The sequence below is a fragment of the Schistocerca gregaria genome, chromosome 2, assembly GCF_023897955.1.
Source record: "Schistocerca gregaria isolate iqSchGreg1 chromosome 2, iqSchGreg1.2, whole genome shotgun sequence".
Lineage (NCBI taxonomy): Eukaryota > Metazoa > Arthropoda > Insecta > Orthoptera > Acrididae > Schistocerca > Schistocerca gregaria.
Window position 1 is genome coordinate 702,246,606 of NC_064921.1, and position 17,226 is coordinate 702,263,831.

The 17,226-nt window shown below is 42.8% G+C and overlaps 1 protein-coding gene across 1 annotated transcript in view; it reads left to right on the forward strand.

Moving 5' to 3' along the window:
* Window positions 1-467: 467 nt before the first annotated feature.
* Window positions 468-17,226, forward strand: part of LOC126335941 (cuticle protein-like) — a 36,549-nt gene continuing 19,790 nt past the window's right edge. The window contains exons 1-2 of the mRNA XM_049999418.1: window positions 468-503; window positions 2,900-3,500. Of these exons, the coding sequence (XP_049855375.1) occupies window positions 492-503; window positions 2,900-3,500 (613 nt within the window). The 5' untranslated portion in view covers window positions 468-491. The remainder of the gene's footprint in view (window positions 504-2,899; window positions 3,501-17,226) is intronic.

Below are 17,226 nucleotides of genomic sequence, written 5' to 3' on the forward strand. Positions count from 1 at the left end.
AGCCTTGTGTAAATGCTCTGAAAAGCTAATCATTAGCATATCACAGCATCTTCTTCCTGTCGGTTAAATTTCGCGTCTGTAGCAAGTCATCTTCGTGGTGTAGCAATTTTAATGGCCAGTAGTGTAGTTTGATACTGTCTTCGATACCACTTGCGAGACTTGATTAGAGAAGACTGTAAAAGTATTTCTTCCCAGTATTTCTTAGCACTTTTTTTTGTTTTCTACATGAAGTAAAAACAGTTTTACGTATTTTGTCATGTTTAAAAACAGTGGAGTGAAAAATGCTAAAGAATTGCTACGCCTCTATTCATCGCTCATTTTAGCTGCCGAAGTTTTGCAACAAGGAAAGGGCGACGGGTGTCAACTTTTGCTCGGTGAATGGCCACGACTTTTATGCCCAAGGGGGGACCAGGCGGCGACGGCTGACTATATAAGCTGTGGCCGGCGGCGCAGCAGGTATACAGCAAGGGAACAGCAGCAGCAGCAGCAACATGGCGTGTAAGGTGAGCCAACCGGTACAGTAGCAGCTCTCTCTGGCGTTTGCCCTGGGGCCGCCGAAAGGGCGCGGAGTGTCACCTGGGCCACGTGCGTCTGTCTAGAGCGGACTGTGTTCTGTTCATACCAAAACTCTTGCAGTGACTTATTTTTAAGGGAAGCAATTCGTTGGGCAGGACGAGCAAGCTACCCGACACGTGCAGTACAGAGGCGTGGAAACGCTGGGCAATAGCAGTGGATGGATATCTTTCACGCCATTTCTTTCCTTAGCTTACAAATCTTTTCAAATGTGGAAGTAGTATTATCAGAACCAGAATTTTCAGGCACTATTAGTCGTAAAACTTGCATACATACATGCAATGTCACATCATTAAACATGCGTAATGGGACAACAAAATATTAAATACATGCGATATGAAAATTCAGTTCTACATTTATTTTCATTACCTTCTAAAACAGTGCGAGAAAATCAATTTAACCAAATTTTCTTCACTATGGCTATTTTGTTTATCGGACAAAACATTTACGTACTTGAAAAATGAATGGCCGTTCTATACTACAACAAGTGACAGGTGAATACTTAACTGAAAAAATTTCGGATAAAGTCGGATCACGGTGAAAGTCTTTTATGTTTTCGCCACAAAATATTTTTCTGTCAACTTCATAAACTTAAAATCAGGATTTTATCCGATAATCTTATCTCTTGCTGCAACTCATTTCTTGATTTTTCAATCTCTTCAACCATTATCATATATTCTACCAGTTACCTGAGAATCCCAACTTTGTCATTTCTCGAAACAAATGCTCAAAATTTGGTTTGCTGTAAATCAGATCTTGCTTCAAATCTGTTTTCTTGAATGCCACTTCCGGATATTTAATGTAAGCTTCATTATTGGCTCCAAAAGCGTCTATGACCCAGGACCGAAAAGAAAAAAATAACTTAATTATTTTCTATAGAACGAAGTAAACAGATGGACACATAAACAAATTTCAGTAAATAACGGACTCTTACCGACTTAACTTCATCACAGTCCTTACCGTAAAAGATGGCGGCATTTATCTAGGTACCCCACCAGATTAAAATAGGTTGTGGAGACAAAGCTAAATTTGAGAGTATAGCTCTAAATGCGGCAACATGTATATATATTTTGAAAAATACCTTCAACAGCAAAAACGTCAACGTATGGCTTAATTAATGCTATCTGCAATGTCAAACCGTTGTATGTTGTGCGTCTATTTACCTAGTTTGTGAAGGATATCAACGTATACACATTGTCCTATTTTAGACATACTGCTTCAGCTACACGATGTAGCACATGCGCTAAACCAGGAACATACTTTAGGTTACGATAAAAAAATTTAACTGCTTTCCTGGGCTTCTTCATATTCGCGGTAGCATCATTTAACAGTAGGATCCTTTCTCTATTCAAATTTATTGAACATTGATTTCCACCGACGTCTACCGAATTCACGATCCAGTTTATATACTGTAACAAAATTCACTAAACTGCTCATGTTCCACACTTTTGGCGTAATTCAAATGAAAGAAACTTCAGTGAAAGATGTAACCCGAGTGATGACCATCAACTGCAGGCATTCTCCTGTAGGTGTTAGTTCCGAATCATAATGATTAGAGTTCGCATGACCTGGAGAAGAACTAGTGATACGTTCAAACCTTTAGATATCTAAAAAATGCCGGGTGTCTGTCTGCATACTTCTGGTCGTTGCGTTTGAATTAAGTTTTCTTTTGCAATAGATAACAGTACTGATTGTCTTAGGATTCATCTCACGATTCTTTTATTCACATTTATTTTTCTATAATTCATGGAAGAACGTCGTGGTATAGTTCTAGCCTATAATGTTACTTCGTGCTTGGTATATGATACCTAAATGTATGTGATTCTGTAGTAATTAGAACTGAGGATTATTAGACGAAGTAGCTATACAAAGTACATAAAGGAAGTAGATTACACGTACTGCTAACAGCCTTGCAGCAGTGGTAACACCGGTTTTCGTCAGATCACCGAAGTTAAGCACTGTCGAGATTGGTTAGCACTTGGATAGGTAACCCTCCAGTCTGCCGAGCGCACTTGACAAGCACGGTGCTCTCAGCAGTTGTAAGGCTCATTGAAGAGCTACTTGATTGAGAAGTAGCGGCTCCGGTCTCGCACACTGCCAATGGCCAGGAGAGAGGTGTGCTGACCACATCACCCTCCCCCCCCCCCCCACCCCATATCCGCAACAGGGGACACCTATGAGCTGAGGATGACACCGCGGTCGGTCGGTACCGTTTAGCGGTGTTCCTTCGAGGACTTGTTTGGACGGAGTTTTAGTTTTAGATTATACATACTGCTTCATCAAAGTGTCAGTGACAATGAAGATAAATAGCTTCTACTTTTCACAGTTGATCATCCTGTCCGTGATGGCGGCCGTGGCTAGCGCCGGGTACCTTGGTGCACCCGCCGTCTACGCCCCCGGTGCGCCTCTGGCTGCCCGAGGATACGCCGCCCCCGCCTACGCTGCCCCCGCCTACGCCGCCCCCATTGCTCGTTACGCTGCCCCCGTCGCTAGGGCCTATGCTGCCCCTGTCGCCAGGGCCTACGCCCCAGCTGTCGCTGCCGCCCCCGCCGCTGTCGAGTACGACCCCCACCCACAGTACAGCTTCGCCTACAACGTCCAGGACGCCCACACTGGTGACTCGAAATCCCAGCACGAGAGCCGCAGCGGAGACGTCGTCCAGGGCAGCTACAGCTTGGCCGAACCCGACGGTTCCATCCGCGTTGTCGACTACACGGCTGACCCCGTGAACGGCTTCAATGCCGTCGTGCACAAGGAGGCTGGAGCCCACCCCGCCGTCGCCGCCCCCGTGGCCGTCGCCCACGCCCCCGTTGCCGTCGCCGCCCCCGCCAGGGCTTACGCCGCTCCCATCGCCAGGGCTGCCTACGCCGCCCCCATCGCTAGGGGTGCCTACGCTCCCGCTCTGGCCTACGGTGGTGCCTACCATGGTTAAAGACTGACATGGACCAACCAACCAACTACTCATCCTCACTTTGTACAAATTTTTGTATCCATTCATGCATGTCATTATATGTCTATACAAATATTAATGTTACAGTCTTTTATCTTATTACTTCTACTTCCTATTTTAATCCCTGTTCCTGCAAATGACTGAACAACTGCTCATGTACAATATCTTTGCTAAGTAGATACAAGTACGCCATACCGCTGAGACGAAGTAACGAATTCTGATGTACGAAAACTCGTTGATGGCGAGGTATAAGTGTAGCTGGACAATATATTAATGGCTTGATTGGAATTCCTCACTCTGACAACATAGTGAGACGTTTAAGTCTGGGACACTGCTGTGAGGAGTAAGACGCGAGAACCGTTCCTGCCCGTAGAATCAACACTACTATGCTTTCACTTTCTAGACAGTTAAGCACGCAACACGACATTAGATACGCAAATAGTGTCAACCTTTCCATATGCGGCATGTGTTTCTGTCACGATCATTGCCTCTGCACACTGTGTGTGAAGCTAAAACAAAACGAGGGCCCAACGACACCCCGGATGTCTGTGAGAACGAACGCTCATTCAGAGTCTACGATCGTACCTGTTTGTAGGGTATATCTCATATTGAGAGCATTTTCATTGGCGATACGTATTTCCTCTTATCCACTGTTCCCAAAATATTTGATATGATACAACTGCAACGCTCACGTATTTCACAATATGTGTAACTAACAAGTTCCATCTAGGTCCGACACGCAGCCCCTCTCAAACACTCAGACCAACTTCTATCGCACATTCTACTTCCTAATCAGTTGTCTCAGTGAATGACTCGTTAGATCTATGTATCTTTTTTTTCAGTATCGCCCACACTGGTGACTCGGAAGCCCAGCCCATCATTTGTCACGATATTAGGAGTCCTACAACTACAACGGAAAAAAAGAATATACTTAGGGGAAACAAATAAAATTTTTGCTGAAGTACATAGACTGAATGACTTCCTTTACATAAATGTATGTAATAAATATTTGGTGGTGAAGAGCTGGCTTTATAATATGAATAAAAAAGAATGGCTCTGAGCACTATGGGACTTAACTGCTGAGATCATCAGTCCCCTAGAACTTAGAATTACTTAAACCTAACTAACCTAAGGACATCACATTCATCCATGCTCGAGGCAGGATTCGAACCTGCGACCGTAGCGGTCGCGCGGTTCCAGACCGTAGCGCCTAGAACCTCTCGGCCATGGCGGCCGGCGAAGAATGAAAGGTTAGAGTTCAAAATCGTCAGCACCGTTACAGATGAGGAAGAAATAAAGTTGGACGTAGCTGAATAATGTCTGACTGGCAATCGAACGCTCTTTCTCAGGCACTTTCTTAGAAGGCGTCATCATGTCCATGATGGATTTCTAAAAGTAGGGTCGTGGAGTTGATGTCGAACGACATTCTGAAACTTTCTGACGTTACTGCAGCTGACGGTGATTCAGCTGGTTTGAAGTGGGTTCCATGGATGGGGACTTGTACATGGATCAAGCTTTACAACGGCGTAGTATATCGTATATAGGATTCTTGATAGTACGATATCTTTTTATTGCCAGCCAAATAGATAATTCTGGTGGTTTACTATGAATGTCAGTCATATCGAGAGAATCGTTTGAATGTTTCCATTCTGTAACCTATTAATGAAGTTTGGAAACCTTTCCATATATTTACATTGCTAACTATTTAAACTGCAATATCATGAAGAAGATATGCAAGAAACACCGAGCTGTAGTAAAAAGCTGTAGTAAAATGTACAGGATGAGACAGCTATGACAGGTTACCCAAAACATATCCACAATGCGTAAATATATCAAGGTGAGGTTTTCGCCAAGTTACAGCGAACAATATGACAAATGTCCTGACGTTCGCAAGTAATTCTTATCGTTTATAATCTTCTAGTTACGACACCGACATTTTTTTTCTCTAATGGTATTATATACTTTTCCTGTGGAATTTAGAAGACGCTTTTAAGAGAACTTCAACGACGTAAGATGTATTGGACTTGATGAAATGGTATCAATATAACTGCGCCGCTTACCACTGTCCGCCGACAGCAGAAGAGGCTCCACAAACGTCTGCCCTATTACACTAAATGTCAGCAAACGCGTAACTCAGGTAAGGCTCATAATTTTATTGTCACGATTCTTGTACCAAGTACTAAAAATGTCGACCTTAAGCACTGCTACACAGACAGTTGTTTTGATTTTCGCAACAGACAAAAGTTGGTGAGTGTGAAGACCAATTTGCGTTTCCTGAACGACTGTTCCAATACTCACCAGTCGTTTCCTTAAGAGGGTCTGTCACTATATGCGCAGAATGGGAATGACATCTATCTTGTTGGTATCACATTGATTACTGTTATGTCCAATAGAATATTTTCCAATCCCTGCGCCAGCAAAGTATCGTAGATCTCGAGATAGTAGAATGTGTCTAGATTCCCATCAACAGAAGAGGGCCCAATGATGCGGGTCTTAAAAAACATGTACCAAACGTAAGTTTTTTATCCACTCCTATTGCGGCTCTTGAGTTGCTTATGATTTTTAAACGGTGTTGTTTCACTACAAAAAATTTTGCATAGATATGCCGCATAACTTTGCACTTTTCGTAGAAAACATTCGGAGAACTGTAACCAATGACGGAAGTCTTTGCTATGAAACTGGTAGATGTAGCAAAATATGAAGAGGATGAAATACAGTGGGATGTAGTGTTCGCAGTACACTCATTCTGTTGATCCCACTAATACGCCCGAGATGCCTCTTAGTGACATTTGCATTCTGTGTTACTGCTGCTAAAATGTTAGTTTCATTTCTTTGGTTAGTTGCTCTTCTTTGTCCTTGGTGTACTTTATTTCCCGCACTTCCAGATTCTAGAACTTTTTTGTAATGTTTGCAGAGGCAGATCAAGAGTGCTTTGCGCGATCTGGATATTCTTCAGCATACAACAGCACAGCTGCTCTAATACGAGTAGTTTGGCAACGTTCGATATGTATGATATTTTCTTCTTCGACTCTCATGTATATTGTGAACGCCCCAATGGCTTTACGAGCAAGTTATCTGACTGTTAAAACAAGAGGACACGGACTGATGGACTTCAAGCGCACTGGTAAACACAAGAATAATACCATACCATACCGTGTTTGCTTACATTTTGTGTAATAGGGCAAACGTTTGTGGAACATCCTGTCCTGGCAGCGGAGCAATGGTATGTGGCGCTGTTATCTTGATACTATTTCGTCAAGTCTCGTACATGTTATGTCGTTGAAGTACTCTTAGAAACTTCGAAAGTTCTCTTTAAATAATTAAAATAATAGTGAAAGTTCTCTTTAAATATAAATAAAATATATAAATAAAAATATAATAGTGAAAGTTTTGTTTAAATGATAAAAAAATAGGACTGACGTACTGTTTCTGATTGTAAGATCTGAGCTGCGATAGTTAAAAAAAACTGTCGTAATGAAACTTGTTGTGTTGTATGTGAAAGCAAAACTGCAGCATAATAATAATTAATTATCTATCGTAATGATTGCATACTGTGAAAGATAGCAACCTGACTCCAAGAATTTTGTCTGCCTGAAAAAATGAACTTCCACATGAAACCAACAGTAATTAGTTTTGCAAAACTTATCACAAAAACTCTCTCTAAATGACATAAGTTGGTCCTGATTGGATAAATAAAAAAATCAAAATAGTTTGTCCTTACCTTTGTTCTGCGCAAATATGGACAACGAGTGGCAGTACTGCTCTGTCTTGTGCACTGCTATGCTAAAGCTGCAAATTACTGTATCTACACTAGAGAAGCACTAGGGAGGTGCAATGAGTTCTCTGTTAGTTGCAGTTCGAACTGATATTTCGAATGCACTTTGTTTCATGACCCACTTAAAATTGTAAGAGAAAGGTTGGTAAAGAAATGAAATATGCGCATAAATGACAACACTAGGGTTGAGGCGTGCTACAGCTCGCGTTGGTGCTGTTTGTAGGTTTCTGCCATCTGTTGGAGGCCAGACGGTATCATTTAGTTGTCATGGTTGCGGTTGTTTGTCTTCCTCTCGTGTTGGCTGGCGCCACTCGGTTTCGCAAGCATTGCCTGTCTGCTAGTGGCAGCAGCGGCGGTTATCGATATGTAGTAACTATTGCCCAATCTGTGGGGCGACTTCGGCGACGTCGTTATTTTTCCGGGTCGTGTGAGTGTGGCAGTTCATTTGGGGACTAAGGAGGAGCCAGGTCCGTGCAGTGCCAGAACCCGCCGGGACCGCTGGTGGCGCGTATGGACTGCCAGATGAAAGGGCAGTGGTCACGAGGGCGGAAGACTTTGTTGTAAACCGGATCCAGCAAGCTTTAAGATGAGTGCATTTCAGTCCAAGTAGGGATACCTCCACCATTGTGATATCTTTGCGATTCTCCAGTGACTTGCGTTCGTGTTGCTACTCATAGTGTCGCTGAGGAGAAGAGCAGTGAATGGAGTGCTTGGGGAAGGCGGACCTGATAAGCTTTCCTCGACTACTTGTTACTATTTACTGCGTTCCACTTGTTACAATTTCCCAAGTTCAACCAGCGGTAATTTTTCTTGGCTGGTGGCCGCTAATGCCCCGTTTACCTGCCCTGGGGATTAGTGTATGTAACGGCAGTGTATGTTCCCTCGCCTTGCGTCTGCTGTCCGTTAAGGCGTGTAGTTTGACAGCTTTCTTGATTGTAGGCCGGTTGGTGATTCTTCTACTCTGTTGGTAGTGGCTCCTTTCTCGTTCCGGGCGCTCTAAACACAGTATTCTGTGGACGTAGTGCAGACCGCCGGTTCCGGCTCTGGCGTATTGTTCCATCGTCTCATTTGATTTATCGGACGTCAGGTAGCCTCAGCAAGATTATCATTAGTCATTCGTTAGGCTGCCACTAGTATGAGTTACCATCATGTGAAATGAATGCAACTCTTCGGTGCCTATCTCATCGCTCGTGAGAGTGTTTGTTGCTGGACCTTCTCTGAGGTCGATTCCTGGAGCACCGTCTGGATTAGTTACTTCTTTTTTTAAATAACTTTTGCTATTGTATTTGCTGTTTTATAGCAGGTTTTAATTTTTTTATATTACTGCCGTTCCTGGCGTGTAAGACCTTCAGCCGTGATTGTGATCATTAGCCTTAAACTTTTAATTTGGTATTTGTATTTTAGCAGTAAGCCTTAAAACTTTATTTACTTCCATTCCTGGCGTCTGATGCCTTCTGTTGTGTTTGCGGCGACTTACTTTAATATTTAAATACCTGTAAGTTGTAAATTGCAGCGATTTTTAATCAATTCTTAATTTATTGCCATTCCTGGCGTGTAAGGCCTTCTGCCCAGATCACAGTGCTTTTCTTTTAAGACATTATCTGTTGTATCCGTATTTAATGGTGATTTGCTAAATTTTAACTCCCTGAAAACACTATTATTTACACTGTTGTTTATTCCTTCATTAATAGCGTGTGGTACTTTTTATTTATTGTTGAGCCTGGAATTACTGGTTTAAAATAAATTGCGTGCAATTGTAAAAGGAACCAATAGTAACGGATCACGGCCCAGTCCACAATCGTAACCGAATCCTGCCTTCCCTTTACTATTACCATGTTTCACAGGTTTTTTTGTATACTGTGAAAAAGATACTCAAGGCTGATTTTAAATTTAATGAAGTCTTAACATCCAAACAATACACTTTCCTACCTCTCAAATCGAGCCACTCTCAGTATGGTTCCAAGTGAGTCTGATCACGTGACATTCCATTAGACTTCCTCCTCCACAAATCAGTTTCTGTTACAATCTTGACATAATCATATTGACGGAACAAGTTGATAAATTGATGCTTTACATTTTAAACATAATATTGCCATTGCTCTTCACTCTAATACAGCTTAACATTGTCTGACCCACTGCGCCCTCGCGCACATCAAAGATACTAACCTAACTTCTGCAATACAGCTTTACAACAATCGAAAATGGCTCAAATGGCTCTGAGCACTATGCGACTTAACGTCTGAGGTCATCAGTCGCCTAGAACTTAGAACTAATTAAACCTAACTAACCTAAGGACATCACACACATCCACGCCCGAGGTAGGATTCGAACCTGCGACCGGAGCGGTCGCTCGGCTCCAGACTTCAGCGCCTAGAACCGCACGGCCACTCCGACCGGCTACAACAATCGATTCATACACCAAAATTATATATGACACCTATCAGATTCTTCAAAATGCCACAGTATACAGTAAATAATTTCTTGAAAAAAGAAAGAATAACGAAGTTGGTGTCGTTATTCGGAGGCTATAAACGATAAAAATTACTTGCGATCGGTAGGAAATTCGACATTTTGTCCACTATAACCTGGCGAAAATCTCATCTCTATATATTTATTCACTCTAAATGTATTTCCGATAGGCTGTCAGAACTGCCTCAACCTTTACGCTTGAATAAGGAAATGATTAGCATTTAAATGCAACTGCACAAGTCAGGGAAGGGAAATGCCATTTACGTTTTGTATGTAAGTAAAGGTTATGCAGAGGGCTTCTCATTGACCACTCACATTTCAGTGTTGTATTTTTGTTAGAAGGTCATGTTATCCCTCCCGTTAAAAGGAGAAACGTTTCCCAATAACTATCGGAACTCGACAGCCGTAGCTTATGTCTCGTGTAAGAAGGAAAATCGTTTCCGAACACAGCGCTAGTACCGTGGTCTGTCGAGATGGCGGTTTATCGTTCGGAGATATTGACGCATGTGTTAGTCAGGATACCATGACTGTGGCGCGAATACGGAATCGATGAGTTCAGTCATACTGGACGCCAGGAAGAATCTTGTGATACAATTTCATAATCGGTAATCGATTGTAGAAACAAAGTTGATCGCGATACCTAGCAATAAACACGTTGACCCTAACCAAAATTTTGTTGTTGTTGTTGTGGTCTTCAGTCCTGAGACTGGTTTGATGCAGCTCTCCATGCTACTCTATCCTGTGCAAGCTTCTTCATCTCCCAGTACCTACTGCAACCTACATCCTTCTGAATCTGTTTAGTGTACTCATCTCTCGGTCTCCCTCTACGATTTTTACCCTCCACACTGCCCTCCAATGCTAAATTTGTGATCCCTTGATGTCTCAAAACATGTCCTATTAACCGATCCCTTCTTCTAGTCAAGTTGTGCCACAAACTTCTCTTCTCCCCAATCCTATTCAATACCTCCTCATTAGTTACGTGATCTATCCACCTTATCTTCAGTATTCTTCTGTAGCACCACATTTCGAAAGCTTCTATTCTCTTCTTGTCCAAACTAGTTATCGTCCATGTTTCACTTCCATACATGGCTACACTCCAAACAAATATTTTCAGAAATGACTTCCTGACACTTAAATCTGTATTCGATGTTAACAAATTTCTCTTCTTCAGAAACGCTTTCCTTGCCATTGCCAGTCTACATTTTATATCCTCTCTACTTCGACCATCATCAGTTATTTTACTTCCTAAGTAGCAAAATTCCTTTACTACTTTAAGTGTCTCATTTCCTAATCTAATTCCCTCAGCATCACCCGAATTAATTCGACTACATTCCATTATCCTCGTTTTGCTTTTGTTGATGTTCATCTTATATCCTCCTTTCAAGACACTGTCCATTCCGTTCAACTGCTCTTCCAAGTCCTTTGCCGTCTCTTACAGAATTACAATGTCATCGGCGAACCTCAAAGTTTTTACTTCGTCTCCATGAATTTTAATACCTACTCCAAATTTTTCTTTTGTTTCCTTTACTGCTTGCTCAATATACAGATTGAATAACATCGGGGAGAGGCTACAACCCTGTCTCACTCCTTTCCCAACCACTGCTTCCCTTTCATGCCCCTCGACTCTTATGACTGCCATCTGGTTTCTGTACAAATTGTAAATCGCCTTTCGCTCCCTGTATTTTACCCCTGCCACCTTTAGAATTTGAAAAAGAGTATTCCAGTCAACATTGTCAAAAGCTTTCTCTAAGTCTACAAATGCTAGAAACGTAGGTTTGCCTTTTCTTAATCTTTCTTCTAAGATAAGTCGTAAGGTCAGTATTGCCTCACGTGTTCCAACATTTCGACGGAATCCAAACTGATCCTCCCCGAGGTCCGCATCTACCAGTTTTTCCATTCGTCTGTAAAGAATTCGCGTTAGTATTTTGCAGCTGTGACTTATTAAACTGATAGTTCGGTAATTTTCACATCTGTCAGCACCTGCTTTCTTTGGGATTGGAATTATTATATTCTTCTTGAAGTCTGAGGGTATTTCGCCTGTCTCATACATCTTGCTCACCAGCTGGTAGAGTTTTGTCATGACTGGTTCTCCCAAGGCCGTCAGTAGTTCTAATGGAATGTTGTCTACTCCCGGGGCCTTGTTTCGACTCAGGTCTTTCAGTGCTCTGTCAAAATCTTCACGCAGTATCGTATCACCCATTTCGTCTTCATCTACATCCTCTTCCATTTCCATAACATTGTCCTCAAGTACATCACCCTTGTATAAACCTTCTATATACTCCTTCCACCTTTCTGCCTTCCATTCTTTGCTTAGAACTGGGTTGCCATCAGACCTCTTGATATTTATATCAAGTAAATTCCATTTATTTCTTATGCATTATCAAACCTCCAGCAGGCAAACAGGAAATTAAGTGGAAGGACTGAACGGACTGGAGTTCACATCATTCACCATTGTTCATCAAAACATATTTATTTAAGAAAAACAATTAAAATCAGAGAGACTTAAAGGATTACAAACACCACTCTGAACTTTTCAAGTTTAAGTAATATTACATATCTTAGTTTAGCAACAATTTAAATAAGGCAACAGTTAAAGAACAAAGCTGTGTCTAACCCCAGTTCTTAGATTTCGGACTCAGAATGCTGCAACAAATGAACAATACTTAACACACGCATCAAAAAAAGTTTTGCATCACCTCGGTTCTGAGAGTTACGGAGCCTGTACAGAAAATAAGAATAAAGATCAACATAAACATTATTTCTGCCCTTTTTATTGCTCACGAAAACTACACTGCACGTTGTACCACCATACAGCGAGACCTTCATAGGTGGTGGTTCAAAATGGTTCTGAGCACTGTGGGACTTAACATCTGAGCTCATCAGTCCCCTAGAACTGAGAGCCAACACAGGTGGTGGTCCAGATTGCTGTAACACAGGTACATCTAATACCCGTAACACGTCCTCTTGCATTGACGCATGCCTGTATTCGTCGTGGTATGCCATCTGCAGCTTCATCACGGTACTGTTGGTCCAGATTGCCTCCCATTCCTCAACGGCGATTCGGGGTAGATCCCTCAGAGTGGTTGGTGGTTCACGTCGTCGATAAACAGCCCTTTTCGATCCATCCCAGGCATGTTCGATAGGGTTCATGTCTGGAGAACATGCTGGCCACTCTAGTCGAACAATGTCGTTATTCTGAAGGAAGTCATTCACAAGATGTGCACGATGGGGGTGCGAATTGTCGTCCATGAAGGCGAATGCCTCGCCAATACACTGCCGAGATGGTTGCACTATCGGTCACAGTATGGCATTCATGTATCGTACAGCCATTATTACCACCTTCCATGACCACCAGCGGTGTACATCGGCCACACATAATTACACCCTCAAACAGTTGGGAACCTTCACCTCGCTGTTCTTGCTGGACAGTGGGTCTAAGGCGTTCAGTCTGATCGAGTTGCCCCCAAACACGTATCCGACGACTGTCTGATTGAAGGCATATGCGACACTCATCGGTGAAGAGATCATGACACCAATCCTGAGCGGTCCATTCGGCATGTTGTTTAGTCCATCTGTACCACGCTGCATGGTGTCGTGATTGCAAAGTAGGACATCGCCAACGACGTCGGGAGTGAAGTTGCGCATCATGCAGCCTATTGACCACAGCTTGAGACGTAACACGACGTCCAATTGCTGCACGAAAAGCATTGTTCAACATGGTGGCGTTGCTGCCAAGGTTCCTCCGAGCCATAATGCGTAGATAGCGGTCTTCCACTGCTGTAGTAGCCCTTGGGCGGCCTGAGCGAGGCACGTCATTGACAGTTCCTGTCTCTCTCTGTATCTCCGCCATGTCCGAACAACATCGCTTTGATTCACTCTGAGACTCAGGGACACTTCCATTGTTGAGAGCCCTTCCTGGCCCAAAGTAACAATGCGGATGCGTTCGAACCGCGGTATTGACCGTCTAGGCATTGTTGAATTGTAGATAACACGAGCCGTGCATCTCCTTTCTGGTGGAATGACTGAACTGATCAGCTGTCGGACCCCCTACATCTAATAGGCGCTGCTCATGCAGGATTGTTTATAAGTTTCGTAACAATTTAACTGTTATAGACATGGATAAAAGTTTTTCCAGCATAAATGTTCACTTTGCAAGTTTGCAGCTACGATTATTTCAGTGTTTGCACCTAAATATTTTCATTTTACTTAGCTGCCCCATGTTCTGCACATCGTCAATTACAAGATACATAAGATTAATTTCACTGTCTATTCTCATCAGTGCATCAGTGTGAGCAAACAAATTTGCCACGAAAACCATTAGTTAGCCACCGTGAAGCGATACATCTCTGTAGGACTAATATAGGACTAATATTGGCGGCTGTAGAATTGAGTTTCTCGTGCCGAGTTTCTTTGTTCCGATTCCTCTTCGCTTCCTCTCCCCTTCCCACCCGGTCGGTTGTTCACTGCGGAGGCTTGTGCACGAGCCATCTCACACAAGCAGTTCGGTGAATAGCCGCGCGGGATTAGCCGAGCGGTCTAAGCGCTGCAGTCATGGACTGTGTGGCTGGTCCTGGCGGAGGTTCGAGTCCTCCCTCGGGCATGGGTGCGTGTGTTTGTCCTTAGGATGATTTAGGTTAAGTAGTGTGTAAACTTAGGGACGGCTGACCTTAGCAGTCAAGTCCCATAAGATTTCACACACAGTTGAACAGTTCGGTGAACAGGCCTGTCACAAAACAACAGAGACGTGCGTGGTGCAGAGCCAGCGACGACTCGGTCACTGTATAGCATTCTGTGGAGTTCAATAGATGAGTTGGTGAGAGTGGAACGTCACAGGATTCTCGAGCCCGTTATCTCCCCAACACCGAGAATCATGGTGTGGTGATTTTTCAGTTATAGCCGTCATGATTCAAAGAACCAGATGGCATACTCCAGCAGGATAATGCAAGAACACACTTTACAGTTCGCTCCACAGACGCCTCGAGAATGTACGGATCCTTGTATAGACTGACTTGCCCCTTAATTTGTTACTCATGGAAATTGTCTGGTGTGCGATGGGAAGAAGAGTACTTTGATACGAGCCTCCAACCAGCAACACTCACGGACAGACACGACATATGTTTCAGGTACGGCAAACACCCTCAAGATTACATTCGGTGGCTGTTTGCTTTCCTGCCATAACGAATACAGTTGTCCAGTCACGCCTACAAAGGCTAAGTCTCGCACTGATGTTGGTGGCGGACATCAGTTACGCTTGAAACAAAAGTTTTACTCATTTTATACTCGTTATATGATGAACATCTCCAAAAAGGCTGATAGGTATCCATCTTGTGCTTCAAGATGTAACAATTTCTGTCTGGCATTCAACCATGGGGATGCACGAAACCAATGGCGAGTTTACTGAAGCAACAGTTCTCAACCAAATTTGCGAACTCACAACGTAGATCCGTTCAACCAGCTCTCAAAGCTCTCACTTTGGTGGTAACCACATCTTTCACTATTTCTTCGTTCTCCCGGGCCATGGTCTGGAGGCTTTGAAAACTTTGTTGTGTCGCAATAGACGTTAGTTTACCACCTCCTAATAGCGCGTCGGACTTCCTTTTGCCCCGTATAAATCAGCGTGGAATGGACTCAACAACTCATTGGTAGTTCCCTGCAGAAATATTGAGCCATGCTGCCCAGAATTGCGGAAGTGTTGCCGGTGCAGGATTTTGTGCACAAACTGACCTCCTGATTATATCCGATAAATGTTCGATGGCAGTTATGTCGAGCGATGGGAGTGACAAAATCATTAGCTGCAATTGTCGAGAAAGCTCTTCAAACGGTTACGCTATATTGATAATTTTTTCTTTTTAGACCGTCTGACTGCAACTGAATGAAACACAAATTTCGTGCCATACGCTTTTCGGCTTTAATCTGTGCAAGTCATCTTCGGTGGCCTGGAATATATACATATTTTTACTATTTAGTTTACATTTTGCGGCCGACCGCGGTGGTCGTTCGGTTCTAGCGCTGCAGTCCGGAACCGCGGGACTGCTACGGTCGCAGGTTCGAATCCTGGCTCGGGCATGGATGTGTGTGATGTCCTTAGGTTAGTTAGGTTTAAGTAGTTCTAAGTTCTAGGGGACTAATGACCACAGCAGTTGAGTCCCATAGTGCTCAGAGCCATTTGAACCATTTACATTTTGGGCAATGTACCTATAGGTTTTAAACAGTTCTGGTGGTTGGTTTTTCCTAATATGTAGTAATATTTTGAACTGTACTTACAAGTTGCGTGGACGATTTTCTACATATTACGCTTCTGTTCCATTTTTCATACCGTTCCTCTTCTTATAAATGCCACTTACGGTTTTCTTCCCACATTTCACAGCGCTAGGAACTGAACACTTGCTTTTGTGCACTTTTTTGGTTTCTGTTGCCGACTGTCGAATTTTTTGCCAAAGATCTAATGTTATTGCCAGCTTTCAAGTGTACCTTTTGCAGTAACTGTAATGTGTGTATGTGTGCATTTGTGTGTATGTGTATGTGTGTGTGTGTGTTTGTGTATGTGTGTGTGTATGTGTGTGTGTGTGTGTATGTTTTGGTGTGATATAAAACATTTTATGTAGGCTTTTTGTGTGTGTGTTTGTGTTCAGAAGGCGAAGGGGGGCGAGATATATATTATTATTGAAACGTCCCCTTAGAAAAATTATACAATGCTGTGCTTAAACTGACACACAATATTTTTTTTAGCGCAACGCAATCTGACTTTCAAAAATCCCTACAAAAAAATGGCCCTGACTAACATTAACCTATACGTTTCACAAATCGCTTACCTCACAAAAATCTTGGTTACTCGAACTACTGCAATACAGCGAGCGCCACTACTGCCAGCTAAATAAAAGATTCAAACTACGGAAGGCACTAACTACTGATAGGTATAGTTAGCAAATGAAAGATTTTAATAGAGAACAAACAATGTATTTACCTTAATATCATCAAAAGTCATAATGTGCGGTATATAGCAGTTCATGACATCCAGTCTTACAAATTTCAAAACTCCGCCATCTCTCTCCCCACATCCTCCACTGCTGGCGGCTCACCTCCAACTGCGCAACGCTACACGCTGTTCATATCCAGCTGCCGCTGCCCAACACTACAATGGCAGACAACAATGCAAACCAGCCACAGACTGCACACAGCACAGCCAGTGATTTTCAAAGAGAGCGCTATGTGGCGGCGGAGTTACCAATACAAGAACCTAAACAGCCTAGTTACATTATTATTATTTTTCCTGTTTGTGTGAGCGGGACGATTTTATCTTATCACTTTATTAAGTGTGGAACGGATCCTGTACTGATGTGTGTTTGTTCATTTATCTCATATTTGTTTTCAGCGACGGATTTCTAAATGTGGAAGATTTCTTGTATTTGTATAAGATGTTTGTCATGATTTCTTATTCTCATTATTATCGTTTCTTGTT